This window comes from Erinaceus europaeus, chromosome 9 (genome assembly GCF_950295315.1).
Source record: "Erinaceus europaeus chromosome 9, mEriEur2.1, whole genome shotgun sequence".
In the NCBI taxonomy this organism is placed as follows: domain Eukaryota; kingdom Metazoa; phylum Chordata; class Mammalia; order Eulipotyphla; family Erinaceidae; genus Erinaceus; species Erinaceus europaeus.
This window is the reverse complement of record NC_080170.1, coordinates 89,610,559-89,637,660: the sequence shown is the minus strand read 5'-3', so window position 1 is coordinate 89,637,660 and position 27,102 is coordinate 89,610,559. Positions and strand designations below refer to the sequence as shown.

At 39.4% G+C, this 27,102-nt stretch overlaps 1 protein-coding gene across 1 annotated transcript in view; it reads right to left on the bottom strand.

Moving 5' to 3' along the window:
* The window catches only part of CFAP44 (cilia and flagella associated protein 44), a 147,311-nt gene that overhangs the window by 32,462 nt on the left and 87,747 nt on the right, over window positions 1–27,102 (bottom strand). Inside the window, exons 25-28 of the mRNA XM_007516341.3 lie at window positions 18,018–18,195; window positions 15,807–16,301; window positions 10,590–10,793; window positions 8,430–8,625 (exon numbers count right to left, since the gene is read on the bottom strand). Coding sequence (XP_007516403.1) covers window positions 8,430–8,625; window positions 10,590–10,793; window positions 15,807–16,301; window positions 18,018–18,195 — 1,073 coding nt within the window. The remainder of the gene's footprint in view (window positions 1–8,429; window positions 8,626–10,589; window positions 10,794–15,806; window positions 16,302–18,017; window positions 18,196–27,102) is intronic.

The window sequence follows — 27,102 nt, the reverse complement described above, 5'->3', positions numbered from 1 at the left end:
AACTCCCATCATTATTTTTTAGAAGAGATTAAAATGACTAAGGACACAGACCACAAACTCAAATCCCTACAGAAGTTGTGTGATTTATCTCAAAGCGTGAGTCTAAGCAGGCTGGAGCCAAGTCAAGCTTCTTTCATTGTGATTCATCTAATTTTTATTTGGCTATAAATTAGAATGCTCTATAAACAGATTTCCATAACCAATCTGAAATACAGTAATGTGATTTATAATCTTTAATCTACTTAGTGTGACTATTCATGTCTTACTGCGTAAATTTTCACATGTATTATTTAGAGACCCTGCACCAGACCCTGCTAGGTGTGTTAATATTTTTCAAACTCGATCCACTACCTTCTCAGTCCTTTCTCTAAGTAAGTCCCTTCTCTGATCTTGGGCTTGCTCAGACCTTGGTCCATCTGGCTAGTTTTAGCAAGAATCCTGTTTATGCAGCTCAGTAAAAGCCGTCCCCTAGATACTTCATCAAACTCCTTGTTCTGTACCCTATATCTCATTATACAGATCCTCCATTGGCAAAAATCCATGAGGTCATTTTTCAGCCACCAACCTCCACTCTCCTTCTTCCTTATAAATCTTCATTTGTTCTTATTGTTTTCAGAATTAAGCAGATTATCCCCTTCTATTGCAAAACCTCATTATAGTATCAATACTGAGTAAAGTCTGTCTTATTGTTCTAACAAACACCATGATTTCTGCAACAATGTCAACTTAGTATCTTTTTCTTTATAACATATTTTATAAAACACATACTTTTGGTTATTGAAACATGTTTTGTCTCCAAGGAGGCTAGGTAGGGAATTGTGGAGCTCTACTGCCTCCTCCTATTTTCTTTTAAAACAGCTTGAGGCCATCTGTGAATTATATATCATCAATAATAAAGTTCTATTTTAAGGAACATACAATTAGAAAAGAAGTGAGCCTCAGGGGCTGGGTGGTGGCACACCTGGTTGAGCACACATATTACAATGCACAAGGACCCGGGTTTGAGTGCAGGGTTCCCACCTGCAAGGGGAAAACTTTGTAGGTGATGAAGTAGTGCGATAGGTGTCTCTCTGTCTCTCTATCACCCCCTTCCTTCCCTCTCGGTTTCTGGCTGTCTCTAGCCAATAAATAAATAAAGATATTTTTTAAAGATTAAACATAAAAGAAGTGGACCTCATTTTCCCTAGATGTCTTCTTAAATTTAAAATAGCTCTTAAAATTACTTTAATTGTTCGACAGTCTTACGAAATACATAATTAAAGGGGCCGGGTGGTGGCGCACCTGGTTGAGTGCTCATGGTACAGTGCGCAAAGACCCGGGTTCAAGCCCCCGATCCCCACCTGCAGGGGAGAAACTTCACAAGTGGTGAATCAGTGTTGCAGGTGTCTCTCTATCTCTATCACCCCCATCCTTCTCAATTTCTGGATGTCTCTATCCACTAAATAAAAAGATAATTAAAAATTTAAAAAAAAAGAAATACATAACTGAGGAGCCTGAACATCCACTAGAAGCACCAGAAATTAAAAACCCAGAAATCATTACAGAGCAGATAAAGGCAGCCCTGAACCACCAGCTTCCCTGCATCTCTCCCCCTCATAGAGAAAATCCTGCAGACAGCCAGGAATCTGAGCAGAAAACGGAAAGAAGAAAGTGTTCTGCTTGCCAGTGAGGTGTTATCAGGTGAAGAGACTGTGCTGAGGCCTTTCAAGACTTATTCTCAAGATGCATCCATGATTACTCCACATATTCTCACTTGAGAAACAGAAGAAAGAAAGAAGCCACAGGTTCTCTAGTCTCAGTGTATCTAAACCAGTCCTGCTGAATCTTCTGGAGCAAAGAAGGAACACAATGAGACAAAGGGACACAATGAGAAGACAGCCACACACTCCGGTGGCAACACTATGAAGAGGCTGTGTGGTAGGTTTAATGAATATTTTCAAGCTACTTAGCTCTGATTTCATCTTGTGGCCAGAAAGGGAAGTCACAGGAGGAGGAAGAAATGGCGGTGTCTCAGGTAAGTAACCTGTCCCAGATCAGACTTTCTTTCCTCCTGTATGAAATGTTTTTCACATTGTAACTGTTAATTTCAATGCTTCTGATTTGCTTGTCTCATCTGCCATTCTATATACTGTTAATTTTTTTTCCCTTGGGGGTTGGCGGTGGCACATTCGGTTAAGTGCACATAGCACCTTGCACAAGGATCTGGGATAGCGCCCACACTCCCCACCTTCAGGAAGGACACTTCATGAGTAGTGAAGCAGGTTTACAGGTGTCTGTTTTTCTCTCACCATCTCTATCTCCCCTTCCCTCTCCATTTCTCTCTATCCTGACAAATAAAATTCATTTTAAAAGGCCACTGGGAGAGGTGGATTCATAGTGCCAGCACCGAGCCCCAGCAATAACCCTGGTGGCAATAAAAATGTAAAAAATAAACACAAAATAAACTTTTTTTTTTAATTTAATTTTTTTTTCCTCCTCCAGGGTTATTGCTGGGCTCGGTGCCTGCACCATGAATCCACCGCTCCTGGAGGCCATTTTTTTCCCCCTTTTGTTGCAGCTTCGTTGTGGTTATTATTATTGCCCTTGTTGACGCAATTCGTTGTTGGATAGGACAGAGAGAAATGGAGAGAGGAGGGGAAGACAGAGAAGGGGAGAGAAAGATAGACACCTGCAGACCTGCTTCACCGTCTCTGTGAAGCGACTCCTCTGCAGGTGGGGAGCCGGGGGCTCGAACCGGGGGCTCGAACCGGGATCCTTACGCTGGTCCCTGCGCTTTGCGCCACATGCGCTTAACCCACTGCGCCACCGCCCGACCCCCACAAAATAAACTTTTATTCCTACCAGTGTTATCACTGGAGCTTAGTGCCTATATGTCACCACTGTTCTTGTCTTCTATATACTTTTTCTTTTAGTTTTTCATAAGAAAATGAAAGGGAAGGCAAAAATGAGAGACACCTGAAAACACTGTTCCTCCACTTGTGAATCTTCCCCCTGCTTGTTAGGAGAAATGGGACTTGAACTTGAGACTTCTCACATGATAGATAATATGTGCTTGCTACTAGGTGTGCCACCATGTATCATCTATTTTAAAAAAATTAGGACCCAAAAGATAACTAAGATGGTAGAGGGAATTCTATGCCACACATAGATAACTCAATCACAAGGCCCCTGGCACATGGGAATGTGTAAAGTGGAAACACCATGATTGTTCCTCTTACCCTCTGGCTTGCTTGTCAAGAGCAGAGACCCTAGAGGAGCTGTAACGAGGTATGGGCTTCCAGCCATAGGTCCAGAATGTCCCCACAAACAACACAAGACTTAGTGTGTGTCATTATATTTTATCGATGTCCCCACCTACAGGGTGAAAGCTTCACAAGTGGTGAAGCAGTGCTGCAGCTGTCTCCCTTTCTCTCTCCCTATCTTCCTCTTATTTGTCAATTCCTCTCTGTCTCAATGAAGGAAAGAAGGGAGGGAAGAAGGGAGGGGGAAGGGAGAGAGGGAGGGAGGGAGGGCGGGAGGAAAAAAGGAAGGAAGGAAGGAAGGAAAAGGAAAGGAAGAGAGGGGGGAAGGAAGGAAAATAAGATAGAAGGAAAAAAGGAAGAAAGGAAGGAAGGAGAGGGAGAGGAGAAAAGAAAATAGGCAGACTCTTCAAGGTAGTGAGAGAAAGTGATACTTTTGCATATAAGGGACTAAAAATGTGAATGAGGTTTCTTATTAGAAACCATGAAACCAAAAGAAAGTGACACAATATTTTTCAAGTGGTGAAAGAAAATAATTATCAACACTGAAAAATGTCTTTCAGGAAAACAGGGGAAATCAAGACATTCTCAGAGGGAAAGTGATAAAATCTGATACTAGTATAGTCACACTAAAAGAATAGTAAAAGAAATATTAGTTTTAAAGACATGTTAGAAGATTAAGAAATAAAACAAACTAGGCAAAAATATGGGAAAATACAGTAAGCTCTCCTTCCCCCCTTTGAGTGTTTAAATTATGTTTGACAGTGGGTAGGAGTAAAATTATAATACTGTGGTTGTAGATGTATGTAGAAGAAATATACAAGACAATTATAAGTAAGGTAGATTAAAATTAAATTATAAAAAAACTATTGAACCTTCAGGAAAGCAGGGAAACAGTGAAGAAAAGAAAGTGACAGAATATGTTGTTTTCGCCAGGCTGGCTTCACGGGCGGGTAACAGACGACCAGGGACTCATGGTTGAGCTGTACGCAGTATCTCTTTATTCATGAAGGACGCAGCGCAATCTAAGCCGAGCTAAGCTAAAACTAAACTAAAACGAACAATGTTGTCTTTATATATACTTCCCAAGTAGGGCGTGAACAGGATGTGACATAGAGAGGGTGGAGAGAAAAGTGACTGGTGAAAATCAGAGTGTGACAAGGAGAGGGGGCAGAGCAAAAACATATCATGAACCAGTGGGGATTGAACCAATGCCCTGGAGGGAGGGTGGTGCTTGTTAACAGCGGTTATGTAAATAGAATGAAGTGGTTATGTAAATAGAATAGTGTTAAGCAGGGGGGATTTAAACCAAATGAAACAGAAGGGGTTTTTAAAAGCATAAAGCCCTAATATAACAAAAATAAAATGGTTTTAGTGCACCAATTACAATACAATGAGTGGATAAAAACATTATCTAACCATATGCTATCTACCAGAAACTCATTTCCAAAACAAATTGAAATTAAAATATAAGAAAAAGTACCATGCAAATATTTTTTTCAAAATGAATCAAATTGTCTATATTTATGTCAGATAAAGTAGACTTCAGGGCAAAGAAAATTATTTAAAACAAAGGTAGAGGGGACTGGGTAGTGGTCCACCAGGTTAAGTGAACATAATACAAAGCCTAAGGACTGGTACAAGGATCCCAGTTCAAACCCCCAGCTCCCCACCTGCAAGGGGGTAGCCTTACAATCGGTAAAGCAGGTCTGCAAGTGTCTATCTTTCTCTCTCCCTCTCTATCTTCCCCTCCCCCCTCAATTTTTCTTTTCTCTTCTTTTAAATATCCTTATTTATTTCTTGTATAGAGACAGTCAGAAATCAAGAGGAAAGGGGGAGACAGAGAGTGAGAGAGATAGAGAGACATCTGCAGCACTATTTTACCACTCATGAAGCTTTCCCCCTGCAAGTGGGGACCAGAGGCTTGAACCAGGGTCCTTGCACATTGTAGCATGTGCTCAACCAGGTGTGCCACCACCCGGCCCCAATTTTTCTCTGTCTTATTCAAAAGATCAAGAAGGTGGCCACAGGAGATTTGTACTACCAGCACTGAGCTCCAGTGACAACCCTGGAGGCAAAATAAAATAAAGTAAAATAAAATAAAACATTTATTTAATGGTAAAAATGTCAATATACCAAGAACATTCGCAATCCTAAATGTGCATCCATAGAACAACAGGGTGGCAAAATGTGTGAAGCAAAATTTAATATGAATGAGATAATAAACAAACATATCTATGATTATATTTTGAGGCTTCAGCACCTCCTGTCTCAACATTTGAAGGAATGGCTCTTACAGAAAATCAGCAGGGATATGAAAGATATGAATACTACCATCAACCAGCAGAACCTAACAGAGCATTTCACTCAAATTGACATAATACAAATTCTTCACAAGTACTCACAGAACATAAACCAAGATAGACCATATTTTAGGTCATAAAACAAATCTTTTTTTAAAAAAATTGGATCGGGGCAAGGATCAAAGAAGAAGCTCAAAAAAAAAAAAAAAAAAAAAAGCACAGGATTTGCATGCTAGAGGCCTCAGAAAGTCTCAGGTTCAATTCCAGCATCACCATATGCTAGAGTCAAATGGTGCTCTGGTATCTCTGTCTCTCATAAAAATAAATGATTTGGGAGTTGGGCAGTAGCGCAGCAGGTTAAGCACACATGGCTCAAAACACAAGAACCGGCATAAGGATCCCAGTTGGAGCCCCGGCTCCCCACCTGCAGGGGAGTCACTTCACAGGCGGTGAAGCAAGTCTGCAGCTGTCTATCTTTCTCTCCCCCTCCTTTCTCCATTTCTCTCTGTCCTATCTGAAAAAAAAAACAACAACAACAACAATAATAAAAAAAATGATTTACAGAAGCCAGAGCTCCCACCTTCTGCACCCAAAAAATAATTGTGGTCCATTCTCCCAGAGCAGGAGAAATGTTAGGGGAAAGGGAGCTAGGTGGTGGTGCACTCAGGTAAGTGCACAAAATACTATGTGTAAGGACCCAGGTTCAAGCCCTTGGTCTCCACCTGCAGCAGAAGGCTTCATGAGTGGTGAAACAGGTCTTCAGGTCTCTCTCTCTCTCTCTCTCTCTCTCCCCCTCACCCCTCTCAAGTTCACTCTGTCCTATAAAAAATAAAAGGAAAGAAAGAATGAAAAGAAGGGAGGAAGGGAGGAAGGAAGGAAGGAAAGAAGGAAGGAAGGAATGAAAGAAGGAAGGAAGGAAGGAAAGAAAGAAGGAAGGAAAGAAGGAAGGAAGGGAGGAAGGAAGGAAGGAAGGAAGGAAGGAAGGAAGGAAGGAAGGAAAGAAGGAAGGAAGGAAGGGAGGGAGGGAGGGAGATAGAAAGAAACAAAGTAAAGAAACATTGGGGCTGGCTGTTGGCATATCTGGTTGAGCACACATGTGATAGTGCTCAAGGATCCAGGTTCTAGTCCCCAGTCCCCACCTGCAAGGGGAAAGCTTTGCAAGTGGTAAAGCAGGGCTGCAGGTGTCCCATCCTGGCACTTAAGTCTAGTGGTAGGAACTGTATGAAACTGTGCCCTTGTTATCTTACAATTCTGATAATCATTATTAAGATACTAATAAAAAAGTGAGAAAAAAAAAAAGACTAGTCAATATCTGTGACCTTGGGAGAACCACTACAGTTTCCAGTGGAGGGACTGTGGACACAGAACTCTGGTGGTGGGACCTGTGGAACTGTACCCTTGTAATTTTGTAAATTTTATTATTAAATCACTAAAAAAAAATGAAATAAATAAACGAATCTTAAAAAAAAGAAAAGAAAAGAAACCAGGGGTCAGAAAGGTATCACAGTACAGAATTCATGTTTTGCATTTGTGAGGTCTTGGGTTCAAGCCTCTGCACCACATAAAATGGTATAGTAGTGCTTCAGTCTCTTTCTTACACACACACATATAATAAAAATAAATTACGTTTAAAAAATAATGAAATCATATAGTGCACTTTCTAACCACAAGAGAATCAATGATCCCAAGAATTTTCTCCTAAAATGTTTGTAATTTCATACTTTACACTGAAATCATGATTCACTTGGAGAGAAGTTTTGTATAAGTTCTGAGACTTGAGACCAAAACAAGATCATAAAATCAAAAAATTAACAAAATGAATATCAACAAGATTTAAGACTTTTGCTCTGAAAAAAAAAACTGTTTAGGGAATGGAAAGACACTACAGTCTGGAAAAATCCTTGTGAACCACATACCTGACACAAAGTTAACACTAAAATATGTAAGGAACACTCAGAACTCAACAGTACAAAAAAAAGGTCCTAAGTAGACATGAGCAAAAGACGTAAGATAACATTTTACCAAAAAAGATACTGATGCCAAATAAACATATGAAAAGATGTGTTACTTTTTTACTTGTTACTATTTACATGCACACACACATACATACGTATACACACATTAATTCCAGGTGGTCAGAGAAATATGTCTTCTGTGGAGGCCAGTTCTCTTCTGCGCATTTTGCCGGCAACCATGGAGGAAGGGGGAGACAGGTCACTCCGGGGGTCCTGGGGACACTGCTAAGGAGGGTGAGTGCGTGGAGTAAATCACCACTCTGGGAGAAGCTTCAGGGAGACATCTCGTTTATTTGGGGGTATAAGCAGGTAGATATACTCAAGGGTTAGGAAAAAGTTAAGGTAATCATTACGCCACACACAATACAGGGTTAAGTCGTGACCTATCAGGTGTTTGTTCATTACTGAGAAGTTACCATATAAGATCTGATCATGAGCTCACCATGCATAGGCAGGCTTCTCTAAACGTGAATCACGAGCACCTCTGGGCAGGGGGGAAGGGGGCAATTAAGCAAAACCAGGGTATTTGTGGTGGGCTTCAGTTGGCCATATATGGTAACTTACGGCTTTTGTTCAAAAGGAATGAGGAAGTATGTGCAAGAGAGTCCTCCATCTGGAAAACTCCATCACCAGCCATGGGGTCACCTGTCTACTGCCCCTCCTATGAGAAGGGGGTTGGGGTCAATCCTCTCAGACCATCATGGAGATAATGGCCTGGATTTCCCAGACAGTGGGCCTTTCCCTACATCTTCTAAATACATCATTTACCATGTAATAGAAAAAAATCATATCAAATACATCCTCTAGTTATGCCTCTATTTCATACTAATGAGAAGATAATAATGGTTTAGATGTAGGAAGTCAATACAAACCAGCATCTCCTTCAGTTTCCTTCTTCTTCACTCGCTTAATCCTTTTCTTGAGGACTTTCATGAGAAAGTTAGCAAATTTATTGTTTTCCCCAAGGGCTGCTTGGAAACCAGCATACAATGCCTTTTCTTGGTCCTGGAGCTTGGCAATTTCAGTCTTTTTCTCTTCCATCTCTTTTTGAGTTTCATTTATTTTCCACTAAGTGAACAAAATCAAAATGTTTGATAAACCAGGTTGAGAAATCAATGCACATTATAATGTAAGGTTATAATCTGCATGCTTTTAGAGAGCATTTAATAGAAAAGCTATTTTTTGGACTACGGAAATAGCATAATAGTTATACAAAAGTCTGTCATGCCTGAGGCACCAAAAATCCCAGCTTCAGTCCCCAGCACCACTATAAAACTATAAAACAGAGCTGAGCAGCACTCTGGATACATATACACATATATGTATATATATGTATATATACTCTTAATAGAACTTTATATCTGTGGGGTTTTGAGCCATTCATCTACTTGGCTAAAATTTTACATTTATTTGCAAAAACCCATAAGATTCAGAATCAAAGATCAAATTTTAAATGTTTAGCTTTCACAAAAAACACAATTCAATTAAATACATTGAAATTGTTACTGATACATGGGTGTTTGCTAATATTTAAACTCTCAAAAAAAAAAAAAGAATTTTCATTAAATAAAGCATAACTAGGGGTTAAGTGCACATGGTATGAAGCACAATCACCAGTGTAAGGATCCCAGTTTGAGCCTCTGGCTCCCCACCTGCAGGGGGGCCGCTTCACAAGCGGTGAAGCAGGTCTACAGGTGTCTGTCTTTCTCTCCCCTCTCTGTCTTCCCCTTCTCTCAGGATTTCTCACTGTCTTATCCAACAAAAAATAAAATAAAGGATAATTAAAAAACTATCCCTCAGTAAAATCAATATACTTAAAACTGATGTCATAATTCAGTATGTAGCATCTAATTATTACTTTCTTTAAGACAGAGGTAAATATTTTCATTTATCTCTTTAAATTCAATAACTTCTGATCACTAAATTTCTCAACATTTAAATTAAATAACATCAATATTTGAATTTATAACCAGCAATAAAAAAATCCCTATGACATTGAATATGTATTAGTCTGAAAATATTTACACATTTAAGAAACTCAACCAGTACTTTTTGGTTATAATCATAACTATAATATATAACTAGTAACAGCACAACTATAGATTTTTAAAAATTTATTAGGAAACCAAAGAGAAGACTCATATGTAAATATTTAATTTTTCTACCTTACAAAATATCACATCAAACCAATTTAAAAACCTGGTTCAGGGCAAGGGTCGATGTCATAATGGTTATGTAAAATGACTTTTGTGCCTGATGCTCCAAAGTCCCAGGTTCAGTCTCCCACACCACCAGAAGCCAGAGTTGAACAATGCTCCAGTAAAAAGGAAAAAAAAAATCTGGTTCACTTCTCTCTGACAGAGAATATCAAAAGCAGAGAACAAGCAGAAAAAAACAAAAGTTTTAAAGGAGGGGTTGGTGGTGGCATACCTGGTTGAGTACACATGTTACAGTGCACAAGGACTCAGGTTCGAGGCCCTGCCCCCCACCTGCAGGAGGAAAGCTTGTGAGTGATGAAGCAGTGTTGAAGGTGTCTCTGTCTCTCTCCCTCTCTGTCATCCCCTTCCCTCTTGATTTCTGATAGTCTTTATCCAATAAATAAATCAAGATAAGACTTTAAAAAATAATAATAAAGGTAAAGAAATAAAGAGTTGCTTGGTCCAGGAGGTGGCACAGTGGTACAGCACTGGATTCTCAAGCATGAGGTTCTGAGTTTATTCACCAGCAGCACATGTACCAGAGTGATGTCTGGTTCTTTCTCTCTCCTTTTCTCATTAATAAATAAAAATATTTTTTAAAAATTAAAGAGTTGGACAAGTGATGAGGCAGATGTTAAATTGAGAAGAAGGAGGAGGAGGAGGAGAAGGAGGAGAAGGAGGAGAAGAAGAAGAAGGAGAAGAAGAAGGAGAAAAAGAAAGAAAGAAAGAAAGAAAGAAAGAAAGAAAGAAAGAAAGAAAGAAAGAGAAAGAAAGAAGAAAGTTTCCTCCATAACCAAGGATGCTGTCAGACAACATTTGCCTGTCCACTCATACTTGCATGTCCTGTTCTTCTTTGTCTAATGAGTTAACACGTTCTTGAAGTATGTTCTCCTGTTTTTCAAAATTCTTGAGGAGAAGCATTTCTTGAAATAATGTGAGATGGTGCAGGTCAGATAACTTCATCTGAGTATCTAGTTTTAGTTTCTGATGTCTTAGGAGACGAAGCTCAGCATCAAAAGTGACAATCAGTTCTTTGATCTAATATAGAAAAAGATTTAAGGGGATGTCAGAAATTAAGAACAGCAAATACATTATTTTTAATTTTATTAATTTTTACTTAGGACAGAGAAATTGAGCACGGAGGAGAAAACAGAGAGGATGAGCTAAAGAGAGACATGCAGCACGTCTTCACCTCTTGTGAAGCTTCCCCACTGCAAGTAGAGACCAGGGACTTGAGACCAGGGACCTGAAGCCAGGTTCTTGCATGTGGTAACATATGCACTCAACCTAATATTCTACCACCTGGTCCCATTAATGCATTTTAAAACTATCTAATGATACTAATTTGAATAAGTATTTTCTCATTGTATCTTTATTATAGAGAATTGCATAGGTGTATGGGTAGGTGTGTGTGTAATAATGTAAGTCACTTCATTAATGATATAAAATTTACAAAGAGGTGTCTATTAAGTGGTAGGAATTCAGTTACTTCCTCACTACTTATTAAGCTGTAGACCAAGAACTCCCTTTTGAGTGTCTGTATGGTTTAAATCAAAGATTATGAGTTCTCTGTAGACAGAGTTTATATTTGCCTGACTAGAATATCTTTATATTGCATTCCATACAGTAAAGATTAAGCAAATATTTCTCACAACTTATTCTCAAAATGTTCAAACTTACTAACAGCAAATTTAAAAAACTAACATATTGCCAGAGTCACAAGAAGTCAGTTCAATATTCTTAATTTACACATGAAAACACTGAACCCATAGGAAATTTTCCTGAGGTCAAAGTTAATTTGTTATATAGATGGAATAAAAAAACCTAAGTATTCCAAGAGCTGGTCAAGATCTTACTCTACTATTTTATCTTTTATATTTTATTGTTTTATTTATACTATATTGTTGTTTTTAAAATGGAAAGATACCACAACACTGAAGCGCCCATCAACGTGATGGGGTTAGGGGACAAAACTAGGTTGTATGCATGGAACTCTCTTACCAGCCTTGTCCTTATGATTTTAGATCCTCAGTTTTTCTCTGACACCACACCCTAACCCACCCCATCAAAGCAAAGGACTCTGGGAAGGGAGAAGGAAGGAATAGAAAGGTTAAGCAACTGGTTGACTTAATGATGGCCTTCTTGGTCACTGCCAGGCCAACCCATCACCTGGGGCCTTAGTCAGGGAATTATTGGATTCCTCCATAAATTCAATGGGCCTACACCTCTAATACATTCCACTCTCCATCACCATTGGTCACTTCCATCAGGAATGTCATTAGAAGCCCTCTTGTGGGCTTCTTCAGGACTGTACCCTATGAACTACCAATGCCAAGACTGCCCCACCCTCTGAAGGGAGTATGGGTCAATATATTCTGCCACTCAAGGAAAACTGGTCCTGAAATGAATGCAGCCTAGAATGTTTCCAGCTGTGAACATGGACTGTGAACACAGACTGACAGGGACTTGGAAGTTATACAGGCTCCTGTGCTAAATGAATAGATATGGACCCCAGGTCAGATTGATGTAGTAAAAGGTTAACTGTATTTATATATTTTCTTCAAGTTTGGGAGATACTCTTTGTCCTGATCTAGTTTTCTAGTCCTATTCTCAATGCTGACACCATCTTCCCAGACAATACTTTTAGTCTACCGGCATGTAAGTTATCAAACTCAAGCAAAAACTACCACAGCCATGGGCCCCTAAGAAAATACCTAAAATAGACTTTCTAGCTTCTACCACCCTAAAAATCCTTATTCCCAGCTGCTCTTTTCCTGATTTATGGTTCCTGTTCATTAAACATTTTGTCCTACTTTATCTTACTGCATTTCAGCCACCAAGTTGCAGATGCAAATATGATTTTATCCTGCACTCCCTGGGCAGATAACCTCACCAATGTGTCCCAGAACCTCATCTCTCGGAAGCCCTGCCCCACTAGGGAAAGGTAGAAACAGTCTGGGAGATACGGATGGATCTGCCAATGCCCATGTCAAGCAGGGAAGCAATTACAAAATCCAGACCTCCCGCCTTAAAGAATGTTGGTTCATACTCCCAGATGGTTAAATGTTAGGGGAAGATGACCAGAGAACTCTAAACTCCAATTCCATCAGGACAGAGAGAGAGAGAGAGAGAGAAAGAGAGAAGAGGAAAAAGAAAAAGACCTATGAAAGCTGATAAATTAGAAAGCTATTACCTTGACATTAGTAAATGTAGATTTTCTTACAAAAATTTTAAAAAATTAAAAAAGACCATTGACGATAATAACTATATTCTAGAACAAAAAAACCTGAATACTGGAGTTTTAGCTAGTGTCAGCTGAACCATTTGAGTTCCCCCTCCCAACCTCTCCTTGAGGAAATAAACTCTACCAAAGATGCAGGTGCTATTTGCAGTCTGAGAACTCTTGCACAGAATTTTGGCACTTATTGGAATTGGGACTATCTGAGAGATAGAGGGATAGTTTGAAACGCTTAACGATTGGGCATTAACCTGCCAACCATCCACTATAAATGTGACTGATTATGGTTTTCAGTCTCATCACTTTTTCTTTCCCACAAATCACATAAACAGACTTCCAACACTAAAGCCACAGTGCCATCTACAGGGAAAAATAGGAACTAGTCCAGACATGTATGCAGAAAAATTTAGTAGGCCATAAATTAAGGCAGAATTCCTTAAAGAAAATGATGTTTCCAGATAACAAACATAAAAACACAGAATTGGAGGATATAATAGACAAATAATTTAGAGGAACGAAAGTAATAAAATTCAATGAGTAAGAGGCTCTCAAACACAGAAAAGCAGGTCCAAGTTATCATACACACACACACACGCACACGCACACAAACACAAACACACAAGCAGCAAGATCTTCAACAAAGATTCTTCAACAAAGAGAGTAAAGATATTAACATTTTCTAACTTTTCCTGGCATGAATAACACTGGATAAAATACAATTTAATACGGAAACATAGTAAGTAGAAGCAATCTTGTAGAACAAAGAATGCTAGAAAATTAAATTCCAGGGGGCTGGGTGGTAGCAAAGTGGGTTAAGCACATATGGTGCAAAGCTCAAGGACCGGCACAAGAAAATTAAATTCCAAAAAAGAAAATTAAATTCCACACACATATATATATAATTACTCACATATGTAACAAATAATTACACACATATTCTATGACCTATGACAAAGAAGCCAAGACTATACACTGGAGAAAGGGAAACCTCTCCAACGTATGGTGTTGGGTAAAACTAGAAATTTACATGTGGAAAAAAACCAAAAAAAAAAAAACCTAGATCACTATTAGGGGCTGGGTGGTGGCACACCTGGTTGAGTGCACATGTTGCCATGTGAAGGACCCAGTTCAAGCCCCTGGTCCCCACCTGCAAGGGGAAAGTTCTGCAAGTGGTTAAGCAGTGTTGCAGGTGTCTATATCCCTCCCTCTCTACCTCCCCCTTCCTCTCAATTTCTAGCTGTGTCTATCCAACAAATAAATAAAGATAATAAAAACTTTAGAATAGAATTAACTAGATCATTTTTTACCAATACACACAGAAATGAATTCAATTGATCAAATACTAGAATGATAGGCACAAAACACCAGACATGTATTAGGAGACACAATTCCACTGAGAGGATAAACAGACACAAAAATAAACAAATGGGAGTGCATCAAATTTAAAAACTTTCCACACAGCAAAAAGAAAGTACCACAAAAACAGTGAAGCAGCCTAGCAGTTGGGAGATCTGTCTACATTAAACAAGGGGTTGTTATAAGAAGAACTTATACAATTCAACAACAGCAAATTTTTTTTAATTCTTAATTAAAAAAGACAAAAGACCTGACTACTCGCTCTCCCAAGATAAGCAGAAGACCCACAGGTATATGAAAGCAGCATTCAGTGCTTCCTAGTACTAGGGAATTGTATATCAAACCCACACGGAAATATCACCACTCACTAGTAAGAGAAGCTTATATTAAAAAGGTCGGAAACTCTGGTATATAGTTGGTGGGAATGTAAACAGGTTCAGCCTCTACAGAGAACAGTATGGAGAGTTGTTCAAAAATATTAAAAAATGGACTAACATCTAGGTATTTAATCCAGTTTGAGTTAATTTTGGTGCATGTTGTAAAGTGATGTTTTTGGCTTCCTTTTTCTACATATGGCCGTAATATTTTTTTAAATGAAAATACACCATTATCCAATAATGTCACTCCTATACATTTATCTGTGAGATACAAAACACAAATTCAAGATGATAACTACACCATATATATATATATATATATATATATATATATATATATATATATTCTATGTTCACAACAGCATTATTTGCAATAACCAAACATGTAATCCAAATACCCACTGATAAACAACAATATAAAACAACTAGATGAAATTGTGCCTTTAAAATAAAATGGGCTGGAATGTGAGGTGATTATGTTAAATGAAGCAAACATGGAACAGAAAGACAATCACCAGATTATTTCATTCATATGTGAAATGTAACTAAAGAAAATGAACTTGCAAAGAACTAAAGAAGAAGCAAAATAATGACTTTAAAGGAAAGAGAAAACAAACTCCTAGACTCAGTGAAAACAATCTGTGACTAGTGGAGAGGAAAGCAAAGGGAGTGGGAGAATGATTAACAGGGCATCTTTGGGCAGTGGCACAGTGGGACCAGGCAGTGACACACCTGGTTAAGCGCACACACTACAGTGCACAAGGACCCAGGTTCAAGCCCCTGGTCCCCACTGCATGGGGAAAGCTTCACAAGTGGTGAAGTAGGGCTGCAAGTGTCTCTCTGTCTCTTTCCTCTCTATCTCCCCACTGCTCTCAATTTCTCTGTCTCTATCCAATAATAAATAAAAATTTAAAAAATTTACACACACACACATACACACACACACTTCAAAAATATAAAGTAAACTAGTTCTTGCTAGTTAACTCCTTTTCAGTTTTAAGTAGCCACATTTTAAAAAAATATTAATTATTTATTCCCTTTTGTTGCCCTTGTTCAAGTAGCCACATTTTTACCACTTACCCTGTTTATCAAATACTGTTGCATGTACACATGTTTAATCTCATCTCTTTTCATAATCTCCAGCTCCACATCAGTTGGCTCTGCTTTTTCAAATTCCACTATCTTTGGAATTTCTGAAGTCAACAGAGATGATTTCGGTGGTTTATATATAGACTCTCGTGACATAAGATCCCCCTCCTTTCTAGAACAGTGAGGTTTCAGGAATCCACTTAAAATCACAGAACTTGCCTTTTCTATTTGGGCTGGCTTTAAATTCTCAGTTTTCTGTTGCTTGAAAGCTAGGAGAGTTTTTTCATCATACTGAAATCTCTTTTCTGGAACTTCTTCTGGGTGTATCTCTGGGACTTGGGGGATGGGGATATGCTTGAATATAGGAAGACTTGACTGAATGTTCTTCAGTTCTTGTACCAAGCACTGTATTTCTTCAATGACAGCTATTTTAAGGTCTCTAAGAGAGAGGATGCTTTTGTTCATGTGCAATTTCTTTGAATGGACCTGATAAAAAGAACAGGAAAGGAAAATAATAATCATTCATTCACAAAGAACAACTGGTAACAAAATTTATCTCTCTTGATTGGTTTGGCTAGAAAAATAAGATAGAAATTTTCTGGCAAGACTTTCATGCCTGAGACTCCAAGGTCCCAAGTTCAATACCCAGCACTACCATACCAGAGCAGTGTTCTGGTAAATTAAAAAAAAAAAAAACTGGGCCCAGACTACAGCACACCTGGTTGAGTGCACACATTACCAAGCTCAAGGACACAAATTCAAGACCTGCAGGGGGGAGGTGAGCTTCACAAGCAGTGAAACAGAACTACCGGTATCTCTCTCAATCTTCCCTTCTCAGTCTATCTTATCCTACCAAAAAAAAAAAAAAAAAGAAACAATAAAAATATTTAAGTAAAAGAAATGTATCTGATCATTCTTGTCTACTCCTAGGCAACACTTCTCTATATTTTTGGCATTTCCCTTTAATCCCTTCCAAATGGAGAAGACAGTTCATACGTGATTATTGGTAGTACTCATCTGACTCATAAGACAGAGATCCACTTTCCTTCTCCTACACCTCCACGAGAGCCCTCTCTGAAGTCTCATTTCTGGCCATTCTCTGGTCAGGAATATGCAAGAAATTGTCCTTCCTTGATGGGAACTCAAATATAAATGTCATTGAATGGGACTCATTGGGGTTGCTTATATTAGGTCAAATTACAATTAAGTCTATTTTCCCATTCTGAGTTTTGATTACATTATTACTGTTACTGTTTGACTGGAGGCAAAATCATGATTCTGAAATTCAATACCATGACACAACAGGAAATTCTAGGGTCCTCCTTTTGTTCATTTTCCACTCATCTAAGTCAAACTGCACTATCCCTTGATAAAGGTGCATACATGTCTACTGCTTCCTCTTACTAGCTTTCTCCCTAGGCTGTGTTTTCTAAATGCTCCTACCTACAGACACATGAACCTTATTCCTGTGGTCAGTAGGCAACTAAATGGTCCAAAGACTTAGTAAAAGTTTCTTTGCATAATAAATAAATAAATAGGCACTCCTTCAAGCAGTCTTGCAAAAATGTACCTGCAGGGTTAGGGAGATAGCATAATGATTATGCAAAAGACTCATAGCTGGAACCAAGTCGAGCAATTAGCTTGATGCAAGGTTCTGCCATATTAACTAATAAGGTTAATTAATGCCCTGAAAAATTTATGCACGTAATCATGAAGTTCTATTCCAATCTAAAGTTTTATTTATTTATTTATTTATTCATTCATTTATTTATTTACTAGAAAGATAGGAGGAGATAGAGAAAGAACCAGACATCTCTCTGGTACATGTGCTGCCGGGGGGATGAACTCAGTAACTCATGCTTGAGAGATGAATACTTTATCCACTGCACTACCCCCCATACCACCAATCTGAAGTTTTCTTTTTCTTTTTTACTATTGTATATTTATGTATTTACTGGAAATCAAGAGGGAAGGGGGTGATAGAAAGGGAGAAACACTGCTTTACCACTCGCAAAGTTTTTCCCCCGTATGCGGGGGACCGGGGGTTCAAACCTGGGTAACATGTGAGCCATCACCTGGCCCCTCAATATGAAGTCTTCTAACAGTCTGTCCTCATAGACCAAGTGGCAAAATGGATAATTTTTAAAGAATTCAATTAAAAGAAGAAAGTGCCTCAGTGTCAAGAAAGCTATGGGTAAGTACCATTGTATCAAGATGTCCAAGTTCCTCTTCCTTTTTGGCAGCATTTATTCTCATGTGCTCGGGTATCTTATAATCTGCTGCTGTCTTCAGATTGAAGTCTCCCATATACAACTGGGCCTCTTTGATGGCTTGAACATCTTTAGGATCTTCAAAGTCATCATCAGGTTTACTCTTGTACCTAACAGAAAAACAGAAAACACATTGATGAATATAACAACAAACTCTAATTTGTCTAATTTAGAATAGATCTATTCAGAAGACAGTCCAAAGTGAAGCATGTCGAGGTGGTACTGATTGCACTGATTAGGCTGGGATCAGCAGATGCAGTATCAGTTGGTATGAATTGAGAGAAGCATGCAGGAAAGCGAGCCCCACCCTAGAGGTTCCAGAACTGGGGGAAATATAGAGGGCTTTATAGAGGAAGCAGGAGGTTCTTGATGTCTTAGGGTATAAGAAGGCAATAGATAGTTATTACTATAATCAAATTATTTGGCAATTGGGTTAATTTTGAAAATCTCATTGTTAGGATTTGGCGTATCATACAAGACCTCATCATAATTTATATCCTTTGACGTTATTTATGTATAGCTATATCTTTTTTTTTTTTTTTTTGCCTCCAGGATTATTGCCAGGGCTTGGTGCCTGCATCATGAGTCCACTGCTCCTGCAGGACATTTTTTTAAAAAAATATTTTATTTAATTTATTTATTCCCTTTTGTTGCCCTTGTTTTATTGTTGTAGTTATTATTGTTGTTGTCGTCGTTGTTGGATAGGACAGAGGGAAATGGAGAGAGGAGGGGAAGACAGAGAGGGGGAGAGAAAGATAGACACCTGCAGACCTGCTTCACCGCCTGTGAAGCGACTCCCCTGCAGGTGGGGAGCCGGGGTTCGAACCGGGATCCTTATGCCGGTCCTTGTGCTTTGCGCCACCTGCGCTTAACCCGCTGCACTACAGCCCGACTCCCCTGCAGGACATTTTTTTTCTTTTTTGTTGCCCTTGTTTTATTGTTGTTGTGGTTATTATTATCATTGTTATTGATGTCATTGTTGTTGGACAGGACAGAAAGAAATCAAGAGAGAAGGGGAAGAGAGAGGGGGAGAGAAAGACACCTGCAGACCTGCTTTACAGTTTATGAAGTGACCCCCCTACAGGTAGGGAGCCGGGGGCTCGAACCAGGATCTTTATGCCAGTACTTGCACTTTGCACCATATGTGCTTAACCCGCTGCACTACCACCCAGCCCCCTATAGCTGTATCTTATAAAGTAATTCCACCAGTTGTTTCTGTTCTCCTTGGTCTAAGCTCTTAGGAGAGTCAATGTTTCAAAGAACAAGTCATTATTAGAAATGTATGAACAATAAAATTCAATTTGATTACCAATTTGACATCAGGCATGGAATGTCAACCCTTCAGCCTTATTACTCAGGTGAGACCTTTTCTTTCTCCTGTTACTCCTTAATTCCATTTCGGGTAGTTCATTTCCTAACAAAGCCTCCAAACCTAGATATAGACCATGTCCCATGAGATAGGGCATATGTGAACATGTATCCATAAATTACAGCAAAATATATACCTTAAAGCAAAAGTGCACATGCCATACATCAGATAAGAGTTTAATAACCAACATATATAAAGAGCTTACCAGACTCAACAAGACAACAAATAACCCCATCCAAAAATGGGGGGAGGAATTGGACAGAATATTCACCAAAGAAGAGATCCAAAAGGCCGAGAAACACATGAAAAAATGCTCCAAGTCTCTGATTGTCAGAGAAATGCAAATCAAGACAACAATGAGATATCACTTCACTCCTGTGAGAATGTCATACATCAGAAAAGGTAACAGCAGCAAATGCTGGAGAGGGTGTGGGGTCAAAGGAACCCTCCTGCACTGCTGGTGGGAATGTCAATTGGTCCAACCTCTGTGGAGAACAGTCTGGAGAACTCTCAGAAGGCTAGAAATGGACCTACCCTATGACCCTGCAATTCCCCTCCTGGGGATATATCCTAAGGAACCCAACACATCCATCCAAAAAGATCTGTGTACACATATGTTCTTGGCAGCACAATTTGTAATAGCCAAAACCTGGAAGCAACCCAGGTGTCCAACAACAGATGAGTGGCTGAGCAAGTTGTGGTATATATACACAATGGAATACTACTCAGCTGTAAAAAATGGTGACTTCACCGTTTTCAGCCGATCTTGGATGGACCTTGAAAAAATCATGTTGAGTGAAATAAGTCAGAAACAGAAGGATGAATATGGGATGATCTCACTCTCAGGCCGAAGTTGAAAAACAAGATTAGAAAAGAAAACACAAGTCGAACCTGAAATGGAATTGGAGTATTACACCAAAGTAAAAGACTCTGGGGTGGGTGGGTGGGTGGGGAGAATACAGGTCCATGAAAAATGATGAATGAAATAGTGGGGGTTGTATTGCTAAATGGGAATCTGGGGAATGTTATGCATGTAAAAAAAAAAAAGAAGTAGAAACGCAAAGCAGAAATTGACTGAGTTTGGAGTATGGCACCAAAGTAAGAAAGCAGAAGTATACTAGAGTTTGCAGTGAGTACCTCCCTAATACTTCTTCTCCACTTTTCCAAGCTTTGGGTCCATGATTGCTCAACAATTTGTTTGGCTTTGTATGTTAACTCTCTTTTCAGTCACCAGGTTCCAGGTGTCATCAGGATGCCGGCCAGACTTCCCTGGATTGAAGACACCACCAATGTGTCCTGGAGCTCAGCTTCCCCAGAGACCCATTCTACTAGGGAAAGAGAGAGGCAGACTGGGAGTATGGACCGACCAGTCAACGCCCATGTTCAGCGAGGAAGCAATTACAGAAGCCAGACCTTCTACCTTCTGCAACCCTCAATGACCCTGGGTCCATGCTCCCAGAGGGATAGAGAATGGGAAAGCTATCGGGGGAGGGGGTGGGATATGGAGATTGGGCGGTGGGAATTGTGTGGAGTTGTACCCCTCCTACCCTATGGTTTTGTTAATTAATCCTTTCTTAAATAAAAAAAAAATAAATTAAAAAAAAAAAAAGCAAAAGTGCACAATAGTTTGTAGTGAGTCAATAAATGCAGCAAGTAGAAAGACCTAAAAAGACACTATAAAGTACTTAAGGAAATAATTTCTACTTAGACCTAAATACCCTCCTCACCTACTTCCTATTTACACTTCCCTCAGTCACTCCAAAGCTAACCTTGTCAGAGTAAGGACTGAAAAAGCTAAATAACAGCAAGAGACTGGTATACTTTAATGATGATCTTTAGTCACTACCCAGTCACCCCATTGTCTGGGACCTTAGACCGGGAGTCTGGGGATTCTCACAAAGACATGATGGACCTTGAATAGATCCCTCTCTCCATTGTCACTGGTCATCTCCATCAGGAACAACATAATCAGTCCCTCTGTGGGCCACCATAGGACCTTGACCTGAATGTGGATCAACAATGGTAGAGAATGTTCCATCCTCCAAAGGGAGATTGGAAAACATACTCTACCTATCACCTGAAGAAGATGGGCTGTGATATTGGTGCAACCTGGAACATTCCTACTTGTGACCATAGAATGAGAGCTTGGGGTATTTCTCTCCTCTCCTCTCCTGGGTCAACTAGGAATACCAAAGGAGACCACCTGGGACTGCAACAAGGCAGGACTAGAATGACTTCAGGAACCCACCAAATCACCAGTGAGTGCAAATACATGTGGCTTGTGGACAGAAGAGCCTAGGGAGAGATTAACTGGATGGTAACAGTCTGGCAGTTTACCAGTTGAGACACCACCTCCAGTCTGTTTCACCAAGAAAAAGATGGCTGAAGGGAGGCGAGACTCCCCTAAGACTCACCAAATGGAACTGTGAGTCTCCATTCCTACTGCCCTCAGAACCTGGAGCAGCAGGGGCGGGGGGGCATTGTGCTGACACCAGGGGACAGAGAATTACCCAGGAAACTCAGGAGAAGATCTACACCTCGGTGGCCTAGTGGTGGGGGCTGTGAGAGTCTCACTGCATAAGCACTGGATTATCTCTCCCCCACCCTGCTTTATCTCTTGGTCAGGAGACAGTGATTAAGCTAAGAAGCATACTTAATACTTTAAAAGACGTCAGGCTCCCATAACCTACAAGGAAGAAAAAGAACAAAAGAGGTTTTTAAGCCACCGAGCTCCAACTCAGGGATTAGAATAATATTGAAACAACTGTCAGTTTCCACAAAAGTGAAACCTTTAACTATCTTATTTAGAAGGGAGTTGGGCTGTAGCGCAGCGGGTTAAGCGCAGGTGACGCAAAGCACAAGGACCGGCATAAGGATCCCGGTTCGAACCCCGGCTCCCCACCTGCAGGGGAGTCGCTTCACAGGCGGTGAAGCAGGTCTGCAGGTGTCTATCTTTCTCTCCCCCTCTCTGTCTTCCCCTCCTCTCTCCATTTCTCTCTGTCCTATCCAACAACGACAACAACAACAATAATAACTACAACAATAAAACAACAAGGGCAGCAAAAGGGAGTAAATAAAATAAATATTTGAAAAAAATAGACACAAGTTAATCCATGAAAAAGTGATCAGTAATTTGAAAAATACTGAGAGATAGACCTCACAACATACTATATAAAATAGTTAAACCAATAAGAAGAAATATTAGAGAAATGAACCAGGACAAGAGTCCAGCTAAAAGGCCCCAAAAGGGTGAAGCACAAAATAATGAGGTCAACATCCAGACACTAGTTAAGGAAATAATTGCAGGAGGGAGTAAAGAGTTTGAAAGAATTGTCATCAGAAATGCAGAAACAACAAATGAGACTCTGGAAGAAAACACTATCACAAGGCTATTAGAGAGATGAAAGCTGAAATAGCTGAGCTAAGAACACAACTAGCTGAACAAGCTAACACAGTATCAGAACAGGGTAACAACATAGATGAACTCCAGAAAAGAGTAGAGGGGAGAGAGAATAATATATATGAGGTTGAAGATAGAATTAGCAAGATCAAGGATGAATTAGAGACAACTAAAAAAGAAGTAAGAGATCTCAAAAAGAGATTAAGAAATAATGAAAACAACAACAGATACATATAGGACGACTTCAGAAGAAATAATATACAGATTATTGGCTTACCAGAGGAAGAAATAGAGGGAGGGGAAGAAAACATTCTTCAGGACATAATTAATAGCTGAGAATCTCTAGTCTAGACAACATCAAAGACATAAAGACTCAAGAAGCCCAGAGGGTCCCAAACACAATTAAACCAGACTTAAAGAAGCCAAGACACATCATATTTAGAATGGAAAGAAATATGGATAGAGAAAGGATATTGAAGGCTGCATGAGAAAAACAAAGAGTCACCTACAGAGGAAAACCCAGAAGACTAGCAAACACTAAGTTAGAAGATGTTGAAATCCAGAAATCAATTCCTTTTACTATATCAAGAAAAACAATAAAATATCTAGGAATAAACCTAACCAAAGAAGTGAAAGACTTGTATACTGAAAATTATGAGTCACTACTCAAGGAAATTGAAAAAGACACAAAGAAGTGGAAAGATATTCCATGTGCATGGGTCAGAAGAATTAACATTATCAGAATGAATATACTACCCAGAGCCATCTACAAATTTAATGCTATCCCCCCATCAAGATCCCAACCACATTTCGTAGGAGAATAGAATAAATGCTACAAATGTTTATCTGGAACCAGAAAAGACCTAGAATTGCCAAAACAATCTTGAGAAGAAAGAACGGAACGGGAGGCATCACACTCCCAAATCTCAAATTGTATTATAGGGTTATTGTCATCAAAACTGCTTGGTACTGGTACATGAACAGACACACTGACCTGTGGAATAGAATTGTGAGCCCAGAAGTTAGCCCCTACACCTACGGACATCTAATCTTTGATGCTTAGACTATTAAATGGGGGAAAACAGAGTCTCTGCAAAAAATGGTGTTGGAAAAAATGGGTTTAAATATGCAGAAGAATGAAATTGAACCACTATATTTTACCAAATATAAAAGTAAATTTCAAGTGGATCAAGGACTTGGATGTTGGACTAGAAACTATCAGATACTTAGAGGAAAATATTGGCAGAACTCTCTTCTACATAAATTTTAAAGAAATATTCAATGAAAGGAATCCAATTACAAGGAAGACTAAGGCAAGCATAAACCTTATGGGAGTAAATCAAATTAAAAAGCTTCTGCACAGCAAAAGAAACCACTACCCTAACTGAGAGACCCCTCTCACAGAATGGGAGAATATCTTTACATGCCATACATCAGAGGTTAATCACCAAAATATATAAAGAGCTTTCCAAAATCAACAACAAGAAAATAAATAGCCCCATCAAAAATTGAGAGAGGACATGGACAGAACATTCACAGGAGAGATCCAAAATGCTGAAAAACAGATGAAAAAAATGCTCCAAATCTTTGATTGTCAGAGAAATGCAAATAAAGACAACAATGAGATACCACTTCACTCCTGTGAGAATGTCATACATCACAAAATGCCAGGCAAATGGGGGTGCTTCTTCCCAGGCATATACTCTCTGCATTGGAGAGAACTCTACCGGAGCCAGCCTGGGCTGCTACTCAAACACGTGGTGCAAGGTAATGCAATCTTTGTTGATCAGAGACAATGCTTTTATAGGATAGAACCGGAGGTGACTAGTTGGAAATGGAAGTGGTTAGAAAGGGGGTGGAGAAAGGCAAAAGTGGGCTGAGAAGGTATAAACTTCCTCAGCAACTGTTGCGATGGTTTTAACTGGTGGGATTAATGTTATCCTGCAGACAGGGCGGGTCTCGAAGAAGATAGATCAAAGGAATGGCATGGGTGGGGATCTTTCAGGCAAAACAATGATTACGTAGTTAGGCCATAGTATCAGCAATGCAGGATGGAGCAGGGGGAAGTGGCTTAATGCCTGACAAGAAAAGGTAACAGCACAAATGTTGAGGGGTCAAAGGAACCCTCCTGCCCTGCTGGTGGGAATGTCAATTGGTCCAACCTCTGTGGACAACAGACTGGAGTACTCTCAGAAGGCTAGTAATAGACCTACCCTATGATCCTGCAATTCCTCTCCTAAGGATATATCCTAAGGAACCCAACACTCCCATCCAAAAAGATCTGTGTACACATATGTTCTTGGCAACACAATTTGTAATAGCCAAAACCTGGAAGCAACCCAGGTGTCCAACAACAGATGAGTGGCTGAGCAAGTTGTGGTATATATACACAATGGAATACTACTCAGCTATAAAAAAGGTGACATCACCGTTTTCAGCTGATCTTGGATGGACCTTGAGAAATTCATGTTAAGCGAAATAAGTCAGAAACAGAAGGATGAATATGGGATGAACTCACTCTCAGGCAGAAGTTGAAAAACAAGATCAGAAAAGAAAACACAAGTAGAACCTGAACTCAAATTGTACCAAAGTAAAAGACTCTGGGGTGGATGGGAGAGAGAATACAGGTCCAAAAAGGATGACAGAGGACTTAGTGGGGGTTGTATTATTATATGGAAAAATGGGAAATGTTATGCATGTACAAACTATTGTATTTACTGTCTAATGTAAAACGTTAATTCCCCAATAAAGAAAATTAAAAAAAAAAAAAAAGCATGAGACTTGGACCTACAGGGATGCAGAGGTTACATAGGCTCTTATTCTGAATATGGTCCCCAGATTAAATTGATGGGGTTTACAGTCAACAATATTTATAGACCTTTCCCATATTTGGGAGCTATTCTCTTCCCTGATCCAGCTTTCTATTCCTTTTTCCAGCCATGACATCATCTCCCCAGACAATAACTTAGGTCCACCTGCATATCAGATATCAGACTCAGGCAAAAACCAGTAAAGTCAGAGGAATATACCTAAAATAGACCTACTAGCTTTTTCCAAAATGGAGACCCCAAATCTTCATCTGCTATATTCTTGTCTTTAGGTTCATGATTAGTCAACAATTTGTTTGGCTTTATATCTTAACTGCTTTTCAGCCACCAGGTTCCAGATGCTATCATGATGCCAGTCTGACTTCCCTGTGTAGACCACCCCACCAATGTGTCTTGGAGCCCTGCCTCCCCAGAGCCCTTGCCCACTAGGGAAAGAGAGAGACAGGCTGGGAGTATGGGTCAACCTGTCAACGCCCATGTTCAGCAGGGAGGCAATTATAGAAGCCAGACCTTCCACCTTCTGTACCCCATAATGATCCTGGGTCCATACTCCCAAAGGGATAAAGAACAGAAAAGCTACAAGGGAGAGGATGGGATACAGAGTTCTGGTGGTGGGAATTGTGTGAAATTGTATCCCTCTTATCCTATGGTCTTGTCAGTGTTTCCATTTTATAAATAAAATTATATTTAAAAAAAATAGATCTATTCAAAGTCATTCATAAGCAAGGAAATGATTTTGAGTCTGTGATTCACTTTTGCCTATAGAGTCAAAGCATTTTTTAAAAAGTAAGTGATTGGTGGGGGTGGGCAGTGGGCATTGGGTTAAATGTACATAGTATGAAGTGCAAGGACCCACTCAAGAATCCCAGTTTGAGCCCCTGGCTCCCTACCTGCAGGGAAGTTGCATCATAAGCAGTGAAGCAAGTCTGTAGGTATTTATCTCTCTCTCTCTCTTTCTCTGTCTTCCCCTCCCCTCTCAATTTCTCTCTTTCCTATCCAATAAAACAGAAAAAATGAAAAAAAAAAAAAAAAAGGAAGCCGCCATGAGTAATAGATTCTTAGTGCCAGCACCGAGCCCCTGCAAAATTCCTGGAGGTAAAAGAAAAAAAAAAGGAATGATATCCCCATAAAAATTATAATCAATCATTAATAAACAATAAAAACAAAAATCACTTACCAGATAGTATTGAAATAATATGAATTATATTTTGGTTACTTTTATGTAGTAGTCATATCAACACTATTATTGACTCCCTTAATATAAGTTAAGTTTCAGAGATGATGTTTCTTTAAATCACTATAAAGTTAATTGAACTTCTATAAATTACATAAGTGATTTTCATAAAACTTTCCAAGTATTATTTCTTTTAAGAGGTATGTAGTTCAAGATCACAAAATATGTGTTTGTCTGCCCTAGACT